This window comes from Pholcus phalangioides, unplaced genomic scaffold (assembly GCF_987345545.1).
Source record: "Pholcus phalangioides strain wild (caught in Gottingen) unplaced genomic scaffold, Ppha-v1.0 ptg000003l_1, whole genome shotgun sequence".
NCBI classification, from domain to species: Eukaryota; Metazoa; Arthropoda; class Arachnida; order Araneae; family Pholcidae; genus Pholcus; species Pholcus phalangioides.
The window spans coordinates 49,527,743-49,548,589 of NW_028301596.1; the positions used below are offsets into that span (position 1 = coordinate 49,527,743).

Here is a 20,847-nt window from a genome sequence, read left to right on the forward strand (position 1 = left end):
TAATGAATTCGTACAAGCTGGAAAGTGCGTATACGTGTTGTGAACCTGACGTGAAGTTTGTTTCTGTATAGTGTTGTGCTGCCACGTACAATCCAATCACTGCATTCTTCGAGTTTAAAAAGCTGGTTGAAGTGTTTTTTAAAGTTCAAACTTTAATTCCATTAAAGTCTATTCAGCTCAATGCAGAATTCTTTCACGAGCTGCTTTGATTCTTTTTTTTAGTAAAAAAGACAAATTTTCTAGGGAGGCGTTCATGCAGACCAGTTCGATAATGAGAGTTCCGTAGGCTCATCCAAACAGCAACAGAATGGATTACAATTAATAAGCTTTCAATATCGTGGTTCTCAACCGGTGCTCCGTGGAGCCCTTGGGGCTCCTTGTGCACTCTCCAGGGGCTTCGCGGCAGCTCGACAAAAGTGAAAAAAAAATTAAAAAAAAAAAAATAATGTTTACAAATATTTTTAAACAGTAAAAATAAATCAGTAACTTTGATTAATAATTAACACATTGACCTACGGGGCTCCCCCATAGAATTTTTTTTCACTAAAAAGGGCTTCCTGCAAGTCAAAAAAGGTTAAGAACCACTGCTTTAATACAGGGTTGGGGTTTTGGACGTCCGAAACTGGTTTTGGACAGGACACGCGGGATAAACTGTCCAAAACTGTCCAAAAGTGTCTGAAACTGTCCAAAAGTGTCTGAAACTGTCCGAAAGTGTCTGAAACTGTCTAAAACCTCCAAGTTTCAAAATGTTATGTGGAAACCTTTTGGATTTTTTGTTTTTTTTCATGATACTAACATATTACAAAAAATACTAGCAGAAAATAAAACTAAATCAAAAATATTTCAAAAAGGTGTCATTTGGTTTTTTTCCTAAGTAAACTTTCACCAAATTGATGGTTTTAAGTTGGAAATCTGATAGTAAATTAATATCACGTATATAACTGTTTAAATATAAACACTGTTTTCAGTTTTTTAGTTTGTCATAAATGTTATTTCTTCTCCACATCTTATTTTTCATGTATGATTATGAAGCAGGTACTGTATTAAGTACAGTGATTGTCCAAAACCCTGCCGAATCTCTCCAAACACTTTTCTTTAAAAAATATATTATATTGAAGGTACCAAATACGCATAGTCACAGTTATAATCATTGCATTATTGTGAAACTCAACATAAATATTATTTTTTATTAGATAGCAATATAATGATGTGAATATATATCAATGATGTAGTGTTTATTTGATGCAAATTGTTCTGTTTTGACTTTTCAAACTTTTTTTTAAATTTTAAATAGATCTTTCTATTTTACATTCTCAATTTTTAAAAACTAATTATAAATAAACGAAAATATATCTGAAGAGAATGAGGCCACTATGTAGCACCTACTCATGACTAACAAAACACAATTTCACAAACACTGATTACGCCTATATGATGATAAAAGACTTCAAGACCCAAAGTTTTTTTTAAATTTAAATTGCTGCGGTTATGAGGATAGGAGCTAATATTTTACCGAATAAATTCAAGCTATATTTACAATTCTATCATTCAATACTATCAATACAATGCAATTGTACAATTCATACAATTACAATTCTATCATTCAATACGAAAAACACTGGAAGAAGGCTTATCTTTAACACATTGTTTTTTTTATTTTCATGTCGCCCAATGGGGGCCAGTCGCACAGATATTCAGGAGTAGTGTTGCTGAGGGTATCGTCCCGAGAGATTGGAAACTGGCTAACGTTGTTCCGATATTTAAGAAGGGTAGTAGAGAAGTGGTGTCTAATTATCGTCCAGTGAGTTTGACGAGCTCCCTCTCGAAAATTTTGGAAATTATCATCAAAAGGCAGTTTGTGAAGTGGATAGACGAGAATAATGTATTGTCGGATAATCAGCATGGGTTCAGGAAGGGGAAGTCATGTGTAACTAACCTCCTTTGCTTCTATGATTACGTGACTAAGGCTTTGGGTAAGAGCAAAAATGTCGACGTTGTTTACCTTGATTTCCAGAAGGCATTCGATCGGGTCCAACATGGCAAACTCTTGAAGCGTTTACACGAGATTGGAATAGGGGGCAACTTGCTGAATTGGATAGAATCGTGGTTAAGAGATAGGTCGCAACGAGTTATGGTGAACGGGGAATTCTCTGGTTGGACAGACGTCACAAGTGGAGTTCCTCAGGGAAGTGTCCTTGGCCCCATACTTTTTTCACTTTTTATCGACAAACTCGATCAGGGTATCGATGGAATTACTAGCAAATTCGCAGATGATGTGAAGCTAATGGGGGTAATCGGAAATGAAAGCGATAGGGAGTTGCTCCAGACCAACTTAAACAAGATTGCAGCATGGGCAAATGAATGGAGCATGACGTTTAGCCTAGATAAGTGCATGGTCGCTCATTTTGGTTCGAACAACCCACGGTTCTCTTACGAGTTGAATGGTGTCACTATCCCGGATGCAACTAGAGTCACCGATTTGGGAATTCTCATTGACGAGCGACTTAAGTTTTCTGAACATTGTTCAGCGGTTGTCAAAAAATCGAATAGAATGCTTGGTCTCATTTTCAAAAAGGTCTCTTCGCGTTCTCCTAAAGTCATTCTTCCGCTTTTTCGAGGCTTAGTTCGTCCTGGACTGGAGTATGCTGTAAGGTTTTGGAGACCATACCTACAGAGGGACATAGACTTGATTGAAGGGGTGCAGAGAAGAGCTACGCGTGTCCTTATTGGCACACAGGGCTTGAGTTATGAAGAGAGACTTCATTTTTTGAATATGTTTACATTGGATGAACGTAGGTGTCGAGGAGATATGATCGAAGTGTTCAAAATTTTCAATGGGATGGATAGGATGGACCATGAACTTTTAGTACACCGCCAATCGACTGCTTTTACAAGGGGACACCAGTATCGATTGGTGAGGGACAATGCAAGGTTATGGTGTCGCAGGGAATTTTTCTCTAATAGGGTTGTTAATAAATGGAATAACTTACCCCCGGAGGTAGTAAATTGTAACACAATTGACACGTTTAAAAAGAAATACGATAAACATGTTGGGGTAAATCGAGAAGCTATCCATTCTTACAATAAGACAACCATAAGTATTCTTTATGGGCATTGTATAATATTTTATCATGTGTATATATTGTTTATAATTTGTTGTTAATTGCATTTTTAATGGGGTTGCTGTATTTTTGAAACATATGACATCCATATTTTTATGGGCATCTTTTTATCAGCCACCTCGTTGGGCATTTTGCCTGTTGTGGCGTTGTATTTGTATTTGTATTTGTAAGTTATGCATCAATTGAAAGAATATTTTCAAATTTTGTTATCTTAGAAATCATTTTAGCACAGATAGCGCAGCTAAATTAGTGATGTGTTATATCGAATGTTAAAAGGTGCAGCTGCGCTTGATTATTAGTGCTCGATTATTACGTAAGTTTAATTTCATTCTGTAGTCATATCTATTGCTTTTTTCTGATTTCCATGCAACAACTTTTTATCCCATTCTTGTATCTTTCATGTTTTCATAAATATAATATCTAACCTCAAGACAGTTCAGTTTCAATTGTTTGATAACCTGATATCAGTCATATAACCCTTTGCACATACTGTTTTGAATTTCAAAATTTTATATTTAATGTAATTTTAATATTATAATATAATTTATATAATATAAAGTTTATTATTTGATTATAGAAGTTACCTCTTCATCAAATTGCAAAGTTTTTCACTTAGTTACAAATATGAGGTTTTGGACAGATTAGGACAGTTTTGGACAGTACGATTTTATATTTTACCGTACTATCCAAAATCTTGCCAACTCTGGTAAATATTGTTTATGCCTATTCATGCCTTAAAAATACAGAAGACAACTGAATGCTATTGGGTAGCATCAGAATCACCAAACTTAGAATAGGCCTATGTATTAAACTGCTTTGTAATGCAAACTGTTGTTTCACCTATTTGCACCATAATTTTGAATGATGAATGCTAGTTACTGTCCAAGACCATGAAGAGTAATAAATACAAAATTATTATTTTTTTAAACCAGCAGAAGTTTTTAATGACCACTATACTTATTGAACCCTCAAACTAAGCAAATGAAAAACTAATAAATCAAATGGTCCACATACACCCCGTCCCCAAATAACCTTTAAAGCGATACAATTTCTGCTTTGGCAGAATCATTAATTGTAATCTCCAACATTTGTAATATGTGGCAATATATCAAGGATTCCCTGCTCAATTAAAATCAATTACATAAATTTTATTGATAGGATTTGTGGTAAAAAGTAGGACGAAACCGAGCAAGTAGGACATTTTACTGAAAAGTAGGACGAGTGGGAGCCCTGCAAATGGGTGCTTGTTGCACACCTCTAGCCAGTTTAATTTCTGACCTCACAGCAAAAAATCATGTCTCTTGATTAAAATTCTTGTACTGAAATGGGTATTCTACTACCTGTTTAATATTTGGTCTAACTTTTTGAAACACCCTGTATTGTTTTCAAATAAAAAAAAAACATTCAGAAAGTGACAAAAAATTCATAAAATGAAAAATAATTTACACTCTTCGTTTCTCTCTCCAACCCTTTGCATATACTGTTTTGAATTTCAAAATTTATTATATTTAATGTAATTAATAATATAATATAATTTGTATATTTTAAATCAATGTATTTGGTTAGGCGAGGCAAAAGTCTTTACGATCACTTTTACTTCAGGATTATTCCGATAGCATCCAGCTCATAAACTTGGAATGGTTTTGCAATTTAATTCACCAAAAGAACTAAAAGGAATCATTATCATTTCTACCTACTATTACGAGAGACAAAGTAACACTAAGGAACACTTTGAAGAGAAATAACTGTGAGGAAATAGAGTTCGGGATACTATTTATCTATAAAAGGTCCAGCTCATAGCATTTCCACCTCACCAGAGAAGAATGCTATTCGATTTGTAGTATTAGGACAGTTAGTAAGTTCCACAGAGGAATGTGGATGAGGTGTATGCGTGGTTTAGTATCAGTATCAGGAGAGTTAGCATAACATTAGTTTGATTTGATTCAAGGAGAAAACCAAACGCTGTTCAAAGGAATGAACTCTAATCTGGTTTCAAAGAACGTAATATAATGGGATTTGTTTTTTGAAATCAAGTCAAATGGATCATGGCGAGGTAAAATTAGACGTGGATAAATTTCCGTACCCCGTGTATTCAGAGTAATTGAGTTTATAAATTTTGCCAGGCGTTATGAGAGTTTCGATATAACGGTAAAAACGCTAGTAATTTTTTATTTTCTTTCCCCCCCCCCCCCGACGTGAATTCTTATAAAAATAACGTATTACCCATATAAATTCAAAAATACGCTTTAAATGGGTATTACTTTGGATATAAATAAGTTTCAGGGTTTAAACCACGGAACTAAATATTCTGTATACGCACGTGTGTACCAGATTTTATTCATCTATATATATATATATATATGCTGAGTCTCATCTCGAGATGCAGCGTGCTATAAATGGCGCTATACGTGAATATTTTAGAGAAAAGAATCGTTTTCCGTGATACATTTTGTGAATGTCTTCCTGAATGGCATCGCGTAAAGGAGGGACTTGCAGCAGCATTTCGAATCGACCTCATTTTCTATCATGATGTATACGTATCATCTTCATACATCACGATACATGGAATATATAAAATAGTATTACATAAAAGTTTGTTAGTATAAGGAAAAAAACACTGTTTGAAATATATCGAGTTCAAAATAGTTTATACCAACAACTATTTTCTAAGCCATCGTGGAGTCAGTTGAGTAAACTCATCGCAAAAATTTTAATACACGTGTAAAAGATATTTCGGTGACCTAAGCCAAAACTGACTACAATGGAATCCCGTTTTAATGAATATTGTTACAGCGAAAATCTCGTTTTAGCGGACGCTTTTATAACCCTCCCAGATAAATTTACATGAGAGCAATGCTAAAACCTGGAATTTCTTTATAACAAAATTTCGTTATAACGAAGCGATTTCTCCAGTCTCTTGGAGTTCGTTATAACTGGATTCGACTGTATTAAACAATTCTTTGATTTGTGTTTTTTGTTTGTACAACAAAATGACCATTAAAAAGAGAAAAAAAATATTAATTTGCGGGGGTCGATATCTTTATTAAAGCCATTTCAGTTAGGCATGTTACTACCAAAGATAGAAGTGCGGCCATTTGGTGTACGACCAAAGTCTGATTATCAAAAATGGTTTGGGCTCTGGCCCGCCAATTCCAGAAGTGGCCAGTGATCCCCGCCAAAGTTAAATGTGCTGATATAAGACGGGCCGGTAGGCACCGAATTCGTTTTTTTTCCATCGCCAAAGTGTGATACATGGTTATATGTAGTAGCTGCCGTGCTATGTTTATGTTGTTCATGTTATCAGCTTCATGTGACGAGAGAAATTCAAGAAAAAAATCCATCTATTGTAATAATATAGACATACGGTTTTTTCTGTCAAATTTTGAAGAAAAAAAATATTACCGCATCGCGTGACTGCAGTTAGATGGGTTTCTACAGCTAACGTGGGCATAATTATCACGAAAAAATACGCCAACTTGATGATGATCAACAGATGATCCGGAATCATCTCTATTGTTATCAGACATTGGCGGGGGCCCCGGCCAAAGACTGATAAAAAAGTAAATGATTCCAGCCACTTCGTGAACCGGCAGGGCAAATCTCGAAATTCGGGTATTGGCTGGGTAAATTTACAAGGAAATTTACCAATGCTGACCAAATTCGGGCTTTGGCAGTAGCAAGTACACATATATGTACCTCAGGTCTTAACTTGAAAAACTAATAATTTAAAACTTTTAAAAAGTAGGTATACATATGTGCACCTCTGGAGCGAAGGGGCTAAGAATGTCCAGAAAAAGACGAAAATTTATTTATTTATGCAATATTGTTGGCCCTGCGGCCTATATAAGAGGACGCGATTAAAAATGACAAAGATATTGTTTGATATTAGACAATAAACTAGTGATAGTGGGAGATTCGACAATAGAGCTTCTATGGTTTCTTCTGAAATTAAAATAAATGAGAAATGACCAGCGAATAGAAGTGAATTGAGAGAAGATAATTTATTCGTCAGTAGAATTAAAAATTTCCTGCGCCTCCATAACCTAAATGAAATGTTATTAATCACATTTGACCTTTTCCTTATTATATCTAAATCATAGTTTCCCAACCTTTTTTTGTGCCATCGCCCCCCCCCCCCAACGCAATCTAACCCATAGGATCCTATGTTACACCTGTATCTTCTACCGCCCCCCCCCCTGAAACAGGGGGCGTTAACACCCACATTGGGAATCCATTGATCTAAACATTATTTTCCGCCCCAGTATTATTTGGAGAAAAATTCGTAGAGACATCGTTGATTAATTTTCTTTCTTTTCTTTTAACAGTGATCATCACGTATTCCCAAGAGATCATTACGATCTGTCCAGGGAATTTGTTAGTGTTAGTAGACATCCATGCCCGAACAGGGATTCGAACTCAGACCTGCACTGTCACAGTTAAACTCCCTGACTACTAGTTAGGGATTGATCCATAGTTTCCATGATTTTTGCCAATATTTTAATCCTGTTTTACTTATCACACTAGAAGTTGTGAAAACCGAAATTTCAGTTAAAAATATCTCTTCTAATGTTTTTCAAATATAATTTTTGGGTAAATTTCTTTCGGTAAAATAGAAACCAGAACAAATTTCACTAATAAATAGATTTTTTGCAGGAGTGTTATATAAAATCAATTTGTTATTATCCCACAGTTATGAATTCATTAAAACTATCGTATCTGAATTTCCTTTCGGCCATTTTCGTTATAATTTTAGAACCAACGGTAAAATTTTTATGTCTTTCAAACACCTTTCTCGCAACACTTTGTGCCCAAACCATTAATTCGACCCAGGGACGGGCTTAAGTATTTTGCGGCCGGGGGCAAAAAAAAAAATTGCGGCCCCTCTGAACAGGGATTTTCCAGTGTCCGAGAACGACTGTAAAACTCCTTCGTAGTCATACAAAAATGACATTTGGCAATAAATATGGACAAAAGTGTCCGCTTCCCAGTGAAAAAATTGCAAGTGCGCCCCCAGGCACATGAAGATTTGGGGCTCTTAGGGCTAGAAGACCGATTATCTACCCAGGCCCTCAACCTTAGTGGTTCTCTATCTTTGACTAACCTTCTAGGTGGTGAAGAGAGGAAGTTGCCTTGCACAACAGCTCTGGGCGTGATCAGTTATCAATCTATCTTGGATTGAATTTTAAGCTATTTCTTTGCTGAGAAGTTGAAGTCAAAATGTAATCAAAACATTTTGATCCCCTTTTGAGGCCCTAAAAATTTAGCGGCCCGGTGCAGCCGCACCCTTCGCACCTGCCGAAGTCCGGTCCTGATTCGACCGCGTGTTCAACACGAGTTTATATTTTTCAAGAAAAGCGATTTTATGTTTTGGGCTCGTTTCGGCATTCAAGCTCTAAGCAACTCATGTAAATACAGTGTGTTCCCTGAAGTGCAGCATCCCATATATAGATATATATTTAATGTTGACAATAATTTTTTTTTTGTCGTGTGATAGCATTAGGGTCCGTCATTTGCTTAATGTAAACCCCCTCTAAGTTTTTCTCCTTTGGATATTTCAATGCTTGGTGTGAGATATGGGGACCTATTCCGGAGCACTAGCATCTTCTCCGGAGAGAAGAAAAGAGGACATTCTAAGAGGAGAGGCCACAGCAGTGATGGTAACTCGTGGGAAATTTCCCATATTCGTGGGAAAAATTGGCTAAAAGTTTTCCCAAGTGGGAAATTTCTTAGCATTTGTGGAAAATTTTGAGAGTTCATCATAAAAAATAATTTTTGCAAAAAATAAAGAAATTAATGCAGTGCAATACTTTTCTATTGTAAAATACTTGATTGTGTATTTTTCCCGCTAGATGGCAGCGCATTTATCTGAGTGCTTGGGAAAAATTTATAGTCAAAGGGAATTTTTTGAGGGAAATTGCGCTGGAAGAGGTTACCATCACTGGATCACAGACGACGGTCACAGAGAAAGGAGTCATTTTCTTAGGCGAGTGGAATCCGGTCGATGCAGGCAGTTAACACAAAATGTTATATAATGTACAAAGTGTATATTAAGAGAATCTCAAACGCTATATACAGTCAAACCTCGTCGGTGCGTCACCCGGTTAACACGTCACTCCGGTTACCGGATCAGTTTTTGGAAGTTCCTATTATCCTGAGGCAGGAAATGGCACAGCTATGGCTTACTCCGTTTAATGAGTCACTCCGCATATCAAGTCATATTTTTGTTCTCCCAAGAGTGACTCATTAATGAGGTTTGACTGTATATATATATTAATCAAGACACAAACGCTCGGCCCGTCAGTTACACTTGCCAATCGAAACGTACCCAAAATTATATAGAAATGTTGTATTTTAGAATTTTTCTCGATTGTATGAGTTCGAATTTGACTTCAAATACTTTTCCAGCCTTCATCATTATATATTTAAATCGCTGAATATTACCTTGAAAATTTTCTATTCGAATGTTTGATTTTCACTTCGGAAGCTTCATGTTTTCTTTTCAAATAATAAAATCAAATATTTATTTTCGGTGAAGCTCGCAGAGAAAAATTCCCCCCCGTACTTTTCTTCGTTCGAAGACATATATACCTTTTTTTCTGGAAATTTGTGTATTTTACGAACATATCCACTCGATACCTTTGACGCAAGGATTTACCCGACAGTGAATACATTATGTAAATTTAAACAAAACAGCTTCTCGACTTGGCTTTGTTGAGCTCTCGAATGCAAATTCTAATCGCTTTTACGAATAGGAAGTCCAATTTTTCGCCCTTATATCTCAGCTAGCTTTTATTAGAATTTATAAACTGCTCCGATTTTATTAGTTTTCCGTGAACATTTGTAAAGATCTTTACTTCCAATTCACTGAGAATCCATTTAATTATAACAATAAAATAAAAACTCATTCAAGATACATGGTGATTGAATGTGAAAAGTTATCTATTTGCATTATCTTATATGATAATTAATACACCACTATACATTCAAGTATACCGTAGTTATGAAGTTTTGATTTATGAATAGCTTATAAGAGTTGTTTAACTATAATGAGACATTATTATATGATGGCATATAATGACTGCAATTTAATGTGAGACTCATTAGAAATTTCAGAAAAAGTCCAGATTTTTATATATAAAGTGTTATACATTTATTATATGTATAACTTTTTAGGAAAACTATGTTCACTTTTTTCTAAAATTATAAGATCATGTTTTGAAATGTAATTTCTTTCATAAACGAACGAACACATTTTGTAATTTCCTAAAATACAAACTGATGCCTGTAACAAAAATTGTGATTTTTTTCTTTTTAAATGATGGTGAATCAATTCTGAAAAGCTTCCATTCTGGTAGTGTCCGAAATTTTCGTTTTTTGGGACAAGTTTGAAACTGAGCTGTACACAAATCCGTAACAGTAGTTTACTTGAAAGTTCAGCTTACCATTCCAAGTCGAATTAGATAAGGGGCCGTTCAAGTATTACGTAAGCAAATTTTTAGCCCTTTTGGACCCCCCTCCCCCCACTTGTCAGCAAAAGTAAGCAAATCTCTGACCCCCCCCCCCCTGTCAGCAAAATTTTTGTCATCAGCTCTGCCAGTCTGAATCCTAACGCATATCGGTGGAATCAGATCACGTACACAAGGGGGGGGGGGGGTATACGGGGCTCGTGTCCCCTCCCACGATCAAAAAATTATTTTTTTTAATTGAAATTTCGGAAGAACATACCTTTATTGTTATTATAATCAATTTCTGTTAATTTCAATGTAATTTAAAAAACAATATGGACTCAAAATTTATCTTTAATAAATTCATTGCGACTCACCTTCTAAGCCATATAATGACAAATCGCATAAAGGCACTTGGCCCGCAAAGTAAATATGGCCTTGGGGGTTATCTGATGCGGCCTGCCCTCCTCAAACCAAATTTTGTAAAAATGAACTAAGTGGCACATTTACGGATCTCTTGTGTCCCGTGGTACAATTCCAGAACATTTAAGAGGCCCATGACACATTTTCAGATCACTTAAATGACCCGCGACACAGTTCCACAACACTTAAGTGATCCGTGACATATTTTAGAGATCCCTTGAGTGACATGTGACGTAGTTTTACAGCACTTAAGTAGCAGTGCGGTTCTACATCACTCAAGTTACCCGCGGCATATTCTCAGATTATTTAAGTAATCCGCGGCATATAACTACGGATCACTTGAGTGATGCGTGGCACGTTCCAGAGAACTTAAGAGGCCCGGACACATTTCCAGATCACTTGGATCCGTGAAAAATTTAGAGATCACTAAAGTGGATCTGTATCAATAGTGGGGGGGGGGGGATGTTACTTCAAGTGCCCACAAACTATCGAAAGGTTTTTTAGTTTTTGGCTCACCGAGTAAGATGGCAATAAGAATATTTCATATTTTCATGAAGGTTGGTTGATGACGTAAGCATTATCCAAACCCCCCACTCCCCTCCTTGTCATCAAAAGTCTGCAAATCAAAACCCCCTTCCCCCCATTGATGATGACGTAATACTTGAACGGCCCCTATGAAAAAATCCGTATGCTGATTTTATGTTATTAAAATTGTACAATGTAACAATGTAATATTGACACACACTTTTGGTATTAAGTCCAATTAAAACATTTACCTAATGTAAATATGTTGAATAGCGTGCGGCCCGTAAGTTGGACACCCTGTGATGGAGTTGAAAGAATATTGAAATACTGGGTGTGCCAAATTTGACAGGCACATTTTAAAAATGAATAAAGAAAGATTATGAGTGTGATAGAGCGAAAATAACAATTGGCTGAATCATGCTTGGGAAAATATTGAATTTCCAGTCGGGGTTGGAATTTTTAAAATCAGTTACCAACTTCCACAACAGATGACGCTGCAAGAAACTGAATTGAAAACTAAGATACGATATTTTCAAAATATCCACCATTTCAGCAATAATATAGTTCAGACTTGAAACAAAATTCAGGGGGAACCTGTAAAAAAACGTGTTTCACGAGATTTCAAAAATACCACATTTTGATTTTGATAATCACCGCGCCATCTGTTAACCAACTTTTTAACTAATTTCTATATTCTGTCTGAATTCAAATCAGCCCGGCTGAGGTGTTTGCACGAGCTTGTATCTGCGAATTTTGTACTGAAACTCCACCATTTTGTTGCTGAAAATGGAAGATATTTCGATCATTTGATCATTTTTGTCTCACATCGATCATTTTCTGTACACGAGGGCTAATTAGACTGGGACCTACAATTTATTGCCGATTCCGAACGGCAGGCTTGTTTTTATACTCATCGAGACATTGGTGCGCTAACCACTAAATGGGGGGGACTCCCTGGGGTAGCAATTTTTTCTGCGGCCATGTCGCCGTTTTTTGTTATACCCCTGTACCAGGAAAGTTTGCTGACAAGGACGAACCGGGTATCGAACTCGCGACACCTCTTAATCATACTTTGTTACTTTAGGTGAGTATCTTATCGACCTGGACTACCGCACCCCAAGATATTTCAAAAATATCGAACGATATTTTAAATCGATATCGAATTGAAAACTAAGATACGATATTTTCAAAACATCCACCATTGCAGCAATAACGTAGTTTATAATAGCAATAACGAAGGATATTTTATCCAAATCACAGCACTACCTTTTCCAAAAAATTACAACCGGGTTTTGAATTCATTCTGCAGGGAGGGAGGGGGGGGGGTCATTTCAAATTTTTCCAGGGGGAGGCAAAGAACATGTACTAGATGTGTGTGTATACATATGTATACCATCCAAAGCCAAGCCAGGGGAACCGTTACCCCTTCCCCGACCCGCTTAATAATGGGCATGTCAGTCTCACTGAAAATTTACTGTTTTCCCAAGCACAATACTAGAAGCAGTACATTTCTAGTACTTCCCGTTCTTTTCGCCAGTATTTACTTTCCAAACAGAATCAGAATTACTAGGACAACCTGTACATATACTTACATTCACGCCACAGACGAATAGATCTGTTATGAATAACATTGCAAGACTAGTGTCCAAATTCTGTAAAAAAAAAAAATCGCAGAATCGTAAAATATCAGTTATTTCATACATGAAAATAGAAAAATTTGCAGTAAATTTAATATGAGTAATACACAATAATTAAAAGCTTTCATCAACAGTTTTTTGTTTTTTGTTTTCGTACGGAATAAAGTTGAATAATGTTACAAGCGTCGTTCAAATTATCTACTAAATAAATATTGATTACGATTAATTTGATTATTTCAACTCCAGTGATGGTCTTAATTTGAGCAAAGACAGTAAATTCTACTGCCTAAGGGGAAAGTGAGTCTTAATGAAATAAAGAGAGAATTGGGACATTATTTTTGTTTTTTGGAATATTTTAAATTAATAATAAGAATATTTTTTCTTTTTACTAATGAACGAAAAAAATACAATAAATAAGAAATATTATAAGTATATTTATTTTTAATTACAACGTGACCTTCAGCGTTTTGTATCCAGAACAAGATAATCAGAAAAAATAAAACTGCACCATGTTTTATCGTGAAGTATTAATTTTATTTTGATCTGCTATCAAAAAACGTACTTGTTCGTGGGCGTTGTTAGATATGCGATGATCATGTTCCTTAATTAAATTCTCACACCAATCGTTATTATGTGCAGGTTTTGCAATCCATAGCAATTATTCATGAGCATCGTTTTCTGTATACGTTATGGTGAACCGCTAACACTTGTGGCCATGTAAAAATTATTCGCATGAGAAGTTTTTTTCAAGTTGATTTGCGTCAAGAAACTCACACGATGCATTACAAAGCTCTTTACATGATTAAAAATTTCAGTTGAATATTTGGAGTATTTTATCGCATTTTGATAGATAGGTAGATAGGACCACTCACAAACCCGGACTGATGCAAAGCATCTTACTTCAGTTACCTCAAAAGAGACAGAGTTGTGTCGGAAACAGTTAGCAAAGATTTATAGTTTTAGTTGATCCATGAAATGATTTCATTTATATATTTGCACTTTATTTACAACGGATAATATTTACATAATACAAACGGGAATGCTTTTAGAGAAAAATGGGGCCCGTGCACGGAGAGACACACACACGTGCGTCGGTTAATGGGACATAAAAACAGAGACAGACGCCTTTGACTCCCGATTTCTGTTGTTTTGCCACCAGCAGAAAATATAATAATAATTATACACGCTGCGGAGATACCCCAGCGCCATCGTGCGGGGAGCACTACAGTACCCCCCACCCCCTCGTAGTCCGAAGGACGAGGACGAGCACTACATAGTGGTGGCTCCCCTTGCTCGGAAGTATCGAATCCCTCGCGTCGTTCTCTATTTGATGACAGCTATCAAGTCGACGCAACGTACAAGCCATTTGAGTAAAATGGATAGCTGAATCCAATGACTAGTGAGAAAACTTGCACGTGCGCCCAGTGGCACATAAGGGCCAGAGAATGCAACCTGGGATTTCGAAAAAAGTGTGGGAAGGACTTGTAGGCAAGTAAGGAGAAAAACAAGTTGGCATGTTGAAGTGCGAGAGATATGAGAATGGTCTAAATACACAATGTATACAAAATATATATACACACTGTGACGGGAAACACTTTCCTTTTACGGAATATGCAATATACACACACACAGAGCCTCCACTGCGACGGGAATAAACAAACAGAGCCTCCGTTCACAATGCTGGGCATTTAGGGGCCGTTCAAGTATTACGTAAGCAAATTTTTAGCCATTTTTGATTCCCTCCCCTACCTTGTCAGCAAAAGTCAGCAAAACGCTGACCCCCCCCCCCTTGTCAGCAAAATTTCGTCATCAGCTCTGCCCCTCTGAATCCTAACTCATATTTTCATAACGGGTGGTTGCTGACGTAAGCATTATCCAAACCCCCCTCCCCAACAAAAGTCAGCAAATCGGAAACCCCCCCCCCTTATCGATGATGACGTAATACTTGAACGGCCCCTTACTTCCTTTCCTTTTTTATACTATTGGGAATGTAAATAAACATTACTATGAAGGGTAATACATATTGGGATGAAAATATCACCATGAGCTCATACAATTGTTCAAGGTTCGCATTTTGATACTTTTTAGTGCATGTTTCTATATTTCAAGGAATATTGATTGCAAATACATGCATTCGTCGTTGCTGATTCGTAAAATATCCTGAAATTCAGATTTTTCAATCAATCAGCAATGGCAATGAATTGGTAAAGCATAAAAAAATATTAGCTCTTCGAAGACACGTGTGTATGGCTGTAAATCTGTAAATAGATTAATAATCTGAATCGGTGTCGGTGATGGTCCGCCGTGGGAAAAACTGGTTAAATGTGACGGGGGGGGGGAGGCGTTTAGCGTTTGCGAGAGAATTTCCAGAGTTTTTTTGTCAAATAAAAATAATTATTTGTTTATTTCATAATTTCGTGCTTTTCTCAAGCTTCCAAGTACTGCACTTGACTAAGTATTTTTACCTATAGATAGTAGCATATTAACTCTAAATTTGAGGGGAAAAACTTGCTCAAAATGGAAATGTTTTAGGGAAATTTTGGCTTGATGAGATTAGCTAGTAATTTTTACTTATACAATAAGTGATGGTTCAAAATAGTTTAGGCTGCCTCAGCACTTCTGATTATCATACTATTTTGCTAAAACTAATGTTATTTAAGATAGGAATGAACAATTTTTCTAGAACATGTTTTTTCGTTTTATAGGGCATATTTACCGTTTTTTAATAACATAAATGCATATGTTAAAGAGCATTTTTTAGAAGTTTTTAGAGCGTAAAAATAATTGTAGACCTAGTTGTAAGCGTAAAAAAAAATTCAGGATCAAACATATACTTATCTAATAAAAATTTGAGAATTCACCGTTTTGGCTAGGACGTTCTACTTATTTATTTATCATTTTGTTCGATTTCAGAAAAAATCTCTTAATAAGATTATGCGAGAAATATTTTTCCGCTATTTAGAGTAAAAATGGAAAAAACCCTTTCTTTGATACTAGTATTTTATGAGCTTATTATTATCAGCGCTTTCGATATAAAGCAAATTTTTTTTTCTCGTTAAACTCATTCTGAAAAATTAATTTGATTTCCTTTATTTTTATATAAAAGTAAATTTTTGTTTGAAGTTTTTTTTTTCACTTTTATTTCTTCTATTTACTTCATATTCCTCTAATTTGAAATTTTTAGAATTCAATTACTCTTGAATATTAACTTATTCATATCAAATTGAAAAAAAAAAATTCCCTGCAAATGGGGGAATATATTTTCAGTCTAAAAGGTTTTTTTTTTTGTATTTCGGTAATTTTATGCTAATGGGTACTAATTACATTGGGACCTACAAAGGGATGGCTCAAGACAAAATCTTCACAGGTGCGAGATTTATTTTCGTCGCCATTTCAATGTGCACAGGGGTTGGGCAAAATAATATAAACACCTGTTGAAATGAGACAAAATCTTTATTAATAGGCTGTTGGTCCTCCTTTTGCGTTAATTACAGCGTGTTATCCGTCGTGGGATGGACAAATGCACTCATGCACAACAGTCGCAGGGATACGTAGCCACTCCTCCTGCAAAAAGGCCACTAATTCAGAACGTCTATTTGGAGGTGGAAACCTACTGCACATTTTGACCGCCAAAATACCCCACAAAGGTTCAGTTATATTAAGATCAGAGGACTGAGCCCGCCACACGAGATGTTACAGTTCATCATCGTGTTCATCTAGCCAGTATCCGACAATTCCAGCAATGTGAACGGGTGAATTATCATCTTGGAACACAGGTCGAGAATCAGGGAGCTAATATTTCACCATTGGATGAAGATGGTCGGCCAGAATACTGATGAAACCAATGCTTTAACTCGCCCATCCAGGACAACAAGTGGGCCGATACCACGGTGAGACATGACGCCCCACAGCATCACTGAACCCCCTCCATGCTTAACAGTAGGAAGGAGACAGTCAACATCATAAGCTTGTGCTGGCGTTCTCCAAACGTAAACACTTCCTTAGTCTGTAAAAATGTGAACAACGATTCGTCTGACCAGATGACATCCTCCCATTGTTGTGGTGTCCAATTCTTATGTTCGTGACACCATGTTCGTCGTTTCATGGTGTCATCAATGATTTTGAAATAGCCGCTCTACCGTGTATATTTGGTGCATGCAGTTCACGGCGGATAGTTTTGTCGATACACCTTCCTGTAGATGTGAATTCATCTCGGATGTTATTTGGGATGCTGTTATCTTGCGCTTTCTGGCCACACAATCTGCTTCAAAACCCTTATGGGTCTATCAGCCATCTTCGACTTTCGGCCACTGTTATGCTTGGTAGATGATGTTTTTCCCTGTGTGCTATAGGCTGTCATTACCGTCGACACAGTATTTCTCTCGACACCAACAAGGGTGGCCGTTTTCGTTACTGAGGTCCCGGCAAGACGGGCTCCAACAATTATGCCTCTTTTGAAATCTGTGAGGTCAGCTGAAGTTTTAACGCCCCAATATACATCGCATCCGAAGGCTATCACTGCTACGACTAGACTGATGTGTGCACATTCTCGCCCGCAAGGTAGCGCTCTTCCATACTAGAGAGCGGGAGTATAGAAGTTCCCTCGAGTGTTGTCTTTTTCACAGGTGTTATATTACGGGGGTGTGTCACAACCCCCGTATAAGCCAAGTGGTAATTATAAGCGGTTATAGCCCCTCCCTCGACCGGAGGAGGAGGGTGTATCATCGAAATAATGCATAGTAAACAGGAGGGGGGCAAAGGCTTGGCCTTCCACCTATGAAATTAATACAGTTGTAAAATTTTTTCATTGAACGGGGGAGCATCGCATTTTACATTCCCCGTTTCTGTATACGCCTATGGCCGCACCTATATATCCCGGGGGAAAACCTCGTAAATTTGTAAACACCATGCATATGAATGAAAAATTGCAGGTTTCTCTGCAAATTAATCCAACTAGTATATTTAGTCTGGATTTTTCGAGACAAACATTTTTTTCCCCTTCACTTCTGATTTGACACCCCTCCTATTGTCGCAACCTATGTACCCACAAAAGGGTCGCACAACACCAGAGCCACACCTCTGGAACTTCAGTTTGTAGTCGAATTTTGTTATTTTAACTTTCTTCGCACTTGACATTAATACTCGCTCATCGTGGAGACTTTATGAGAAAGCCACGTGTTTTTGTGAAGGTCTCAGCGCCTTCTATCTTCCTCAACCGAAACTAATACCTCTGATCAGGAGATATTCTGACATACTGATCCGATTTTGAATTAATGGAATAATGGAACATCCTTTCATGCGGTAAGTGGATACATATCACCGACGTGGAACACTGTGTTTTCCCATGGCAAAATTGCTTTTTTTAATCATAGCAACACAAGTAAACATTGTAATACGTTTGATAATTGGTTTTAGTATTTTTATGACTAAAATTTCATGAAATTATCAAAATTCAATTTAGACAAGCTCGTTATGTATCCATTACTTTGAAAATGGGTTTAGAAATCACATTATATGTATTTTTTTTTAAATTTTAAAAAATAAGTTTTTGAATGAGAAATTTTTTTTTGGAAAAGTAAAATTTATTTTTCGACTTGGAAAACGTTCTTAATATGATGTTGTAAAGTAGTTCGGCATTATTCATGAGTTGCTTATATCATTGGTTTTTTATTGTAATTTTTGTTTTTTTATGAATGATAACTAGAAATGGCAGGAAGGCATAAACTAGACTGACATGAAATGATGAAAGTGATTTGAATATAACGATAAAAGAATACAAAAACACACCCGATAAAAGAAGCAAAACATCTTCCATATCATGCAAATTTTAATCGAAATTCGCTCAGACGAACGTAATTGGTTCCTGTCTGTGAAAGAAAGCGATGTTGAGCTTCTTTCGCATACGAAATTTTATTTTCTTACGGATACGTTCTTTCTTTCATTTCATCCGAGCCATCTGGTTGAAAGATATGCGTGAAATCTAGTATATATATGATGCTGATCATGGTTTTTTAATATCATGTATAACATGAGGGAAAAACTATTTTTGTTAGCGTCTAATCTTATTCGGTGAGTATCTTTAGCGTCAAATCGATCGGAAAACATCGAATAATACGAAATGGTGTGGAAAAGCGGAGAATTTTTCAGCATTTGTTTTCATGTTGATGTGAATTTCATTTTGAATTAAACTTTCTTTATGAACAAAAAAAAATTGTAAATAAGCATTTTTTTTTTCAGATTATTGCTATGCAGCATATTCTGTAGAAATGTTACATAAGAGCAGTTTTTCCAAGAAAATAATTTTGAAGAGCAATTTTTCACTCCTCTTTCGAATTTAAGGGCAATTTTGTAAAAAAAGATGAAGTTTTCTTCTTCTTTTTTTTATAAGATAATAAATTTGTTACAAAAAATAACTCTAAACAAAAAATAACTCATGAGTATTTTCACTCAACTATAAATTTGGAGAAATAAAGATAAATTTTGATGCGTGAATCACGCATCCAGATACGTATAGGCTAACATTGATTTGCACAAAACAATGATACGATTTTAAAAATTTATTTTCCAAACTTTTACACATAATATGCGATTCATAAAAATTAACATTCAAAGTGGTTTTTTAAACATTCTAGCTCAATAGATGGCAGCACTTGCGTAGAATGAAGTGAGTTAAAATTAAGTGTACCATTCTTCTTGTTTTTCAGTTAAAATTTTTCTACACGCATGCTGCGCAGAAGTACCCGGGAAAAAACCCCTTGTATATTGAAATACACGAACAAAAAAAAAAAAAAAAATCGTCTCATTGTCGACATTTTTAATTTCAGACACTACGCTCTCCGGAAGTGCTGTCATCTATCGAGCGATGCTGAAAATAACTTTGAATATTTTTCTTTATTTTTGTATATCACACATTATATTATGCGTAACAGTTTTGAAAATGTCAACTTTTGAAATCGTGTCTTTCACTTGTCTGCAAACCCTGTATAATAAAGTGAAAGGTATAAATACTGAGGAACTTCATATCCTAAAATATTGCATATTTCTAAAAACTAAATCGTGTAAAATGAATTTAACTTTTCCTCGTAACGTAGTTTTTTCTATCAGAACGCTCTTATACAGTGGAATTTCTCATAACGAACACTCCTTGTTAGCGGACAAAATTTTCGGTCACGGTCATCCGCTATCGAGAGGCTCCACTGTATTCGTTTTCCTTACCTGCAATAATCACATTGCATATTAAGAATATTAATTTCTTCCACATTAATAGGAAATTTGAACTTGGAAGTTGTACGTTTTTATTGATTTTCGCTACATTCAAAATTGAATCTCGATGATGATTTTCGTATAGTAACGAAATTCATACAATACAAGGGCAAGTTGATTTTGTATTTGTCACTATTCAATAATTCTGACGATACGGCAATTCTTTCGAGATTTAAGAATAATATTTGCGGTTTTTTTCGCATCTTCGAATGCAATCTAAAATTTGAGTTGAATGCGATATGAACATGACTAAGACAAATACAGTGTCTCGTGGCATCCAGAGCTGTTCAGTGCGAGCTGAAATTTTACATAATCAATTACTTAAAATTGATATTTTATGTTATTTAATTCATAATTTATATATTCAGATCTTGAATGGTGAAACGAGGGTCCCCTCTGAGTGTAGGCTCAGCTGATAGCCTCATATCTATG

The 20,847-nt window shown here is 36.0% G+C and overlaps 1 protein-coding gene across 2 annotated transcripts in view; it reads right to left on the minus strand.

The window, feature by feature from the left end:
- LOC149088760 (uncharacterized) overlaps nucleotides 1-20,847 on the minus strand; it is a 309,610-nt gene that overhangs the window by 43,717 nt on the left and 245,046 nt on the right. For both annotated transcript variants that reach the window (XM_089253079.1, XM_089253070.1), the window contains exon 5: nucleotides 13,108-13,167. In XM_089253079.1, the coding sequence (XP_089109205.1) occupies nucleotides 13,108-13,167 (60 nt within the window). The remainder of the gene's footprint in view (nucleotides 1-13,107; nucleotides 13,168-20,847) is intronic.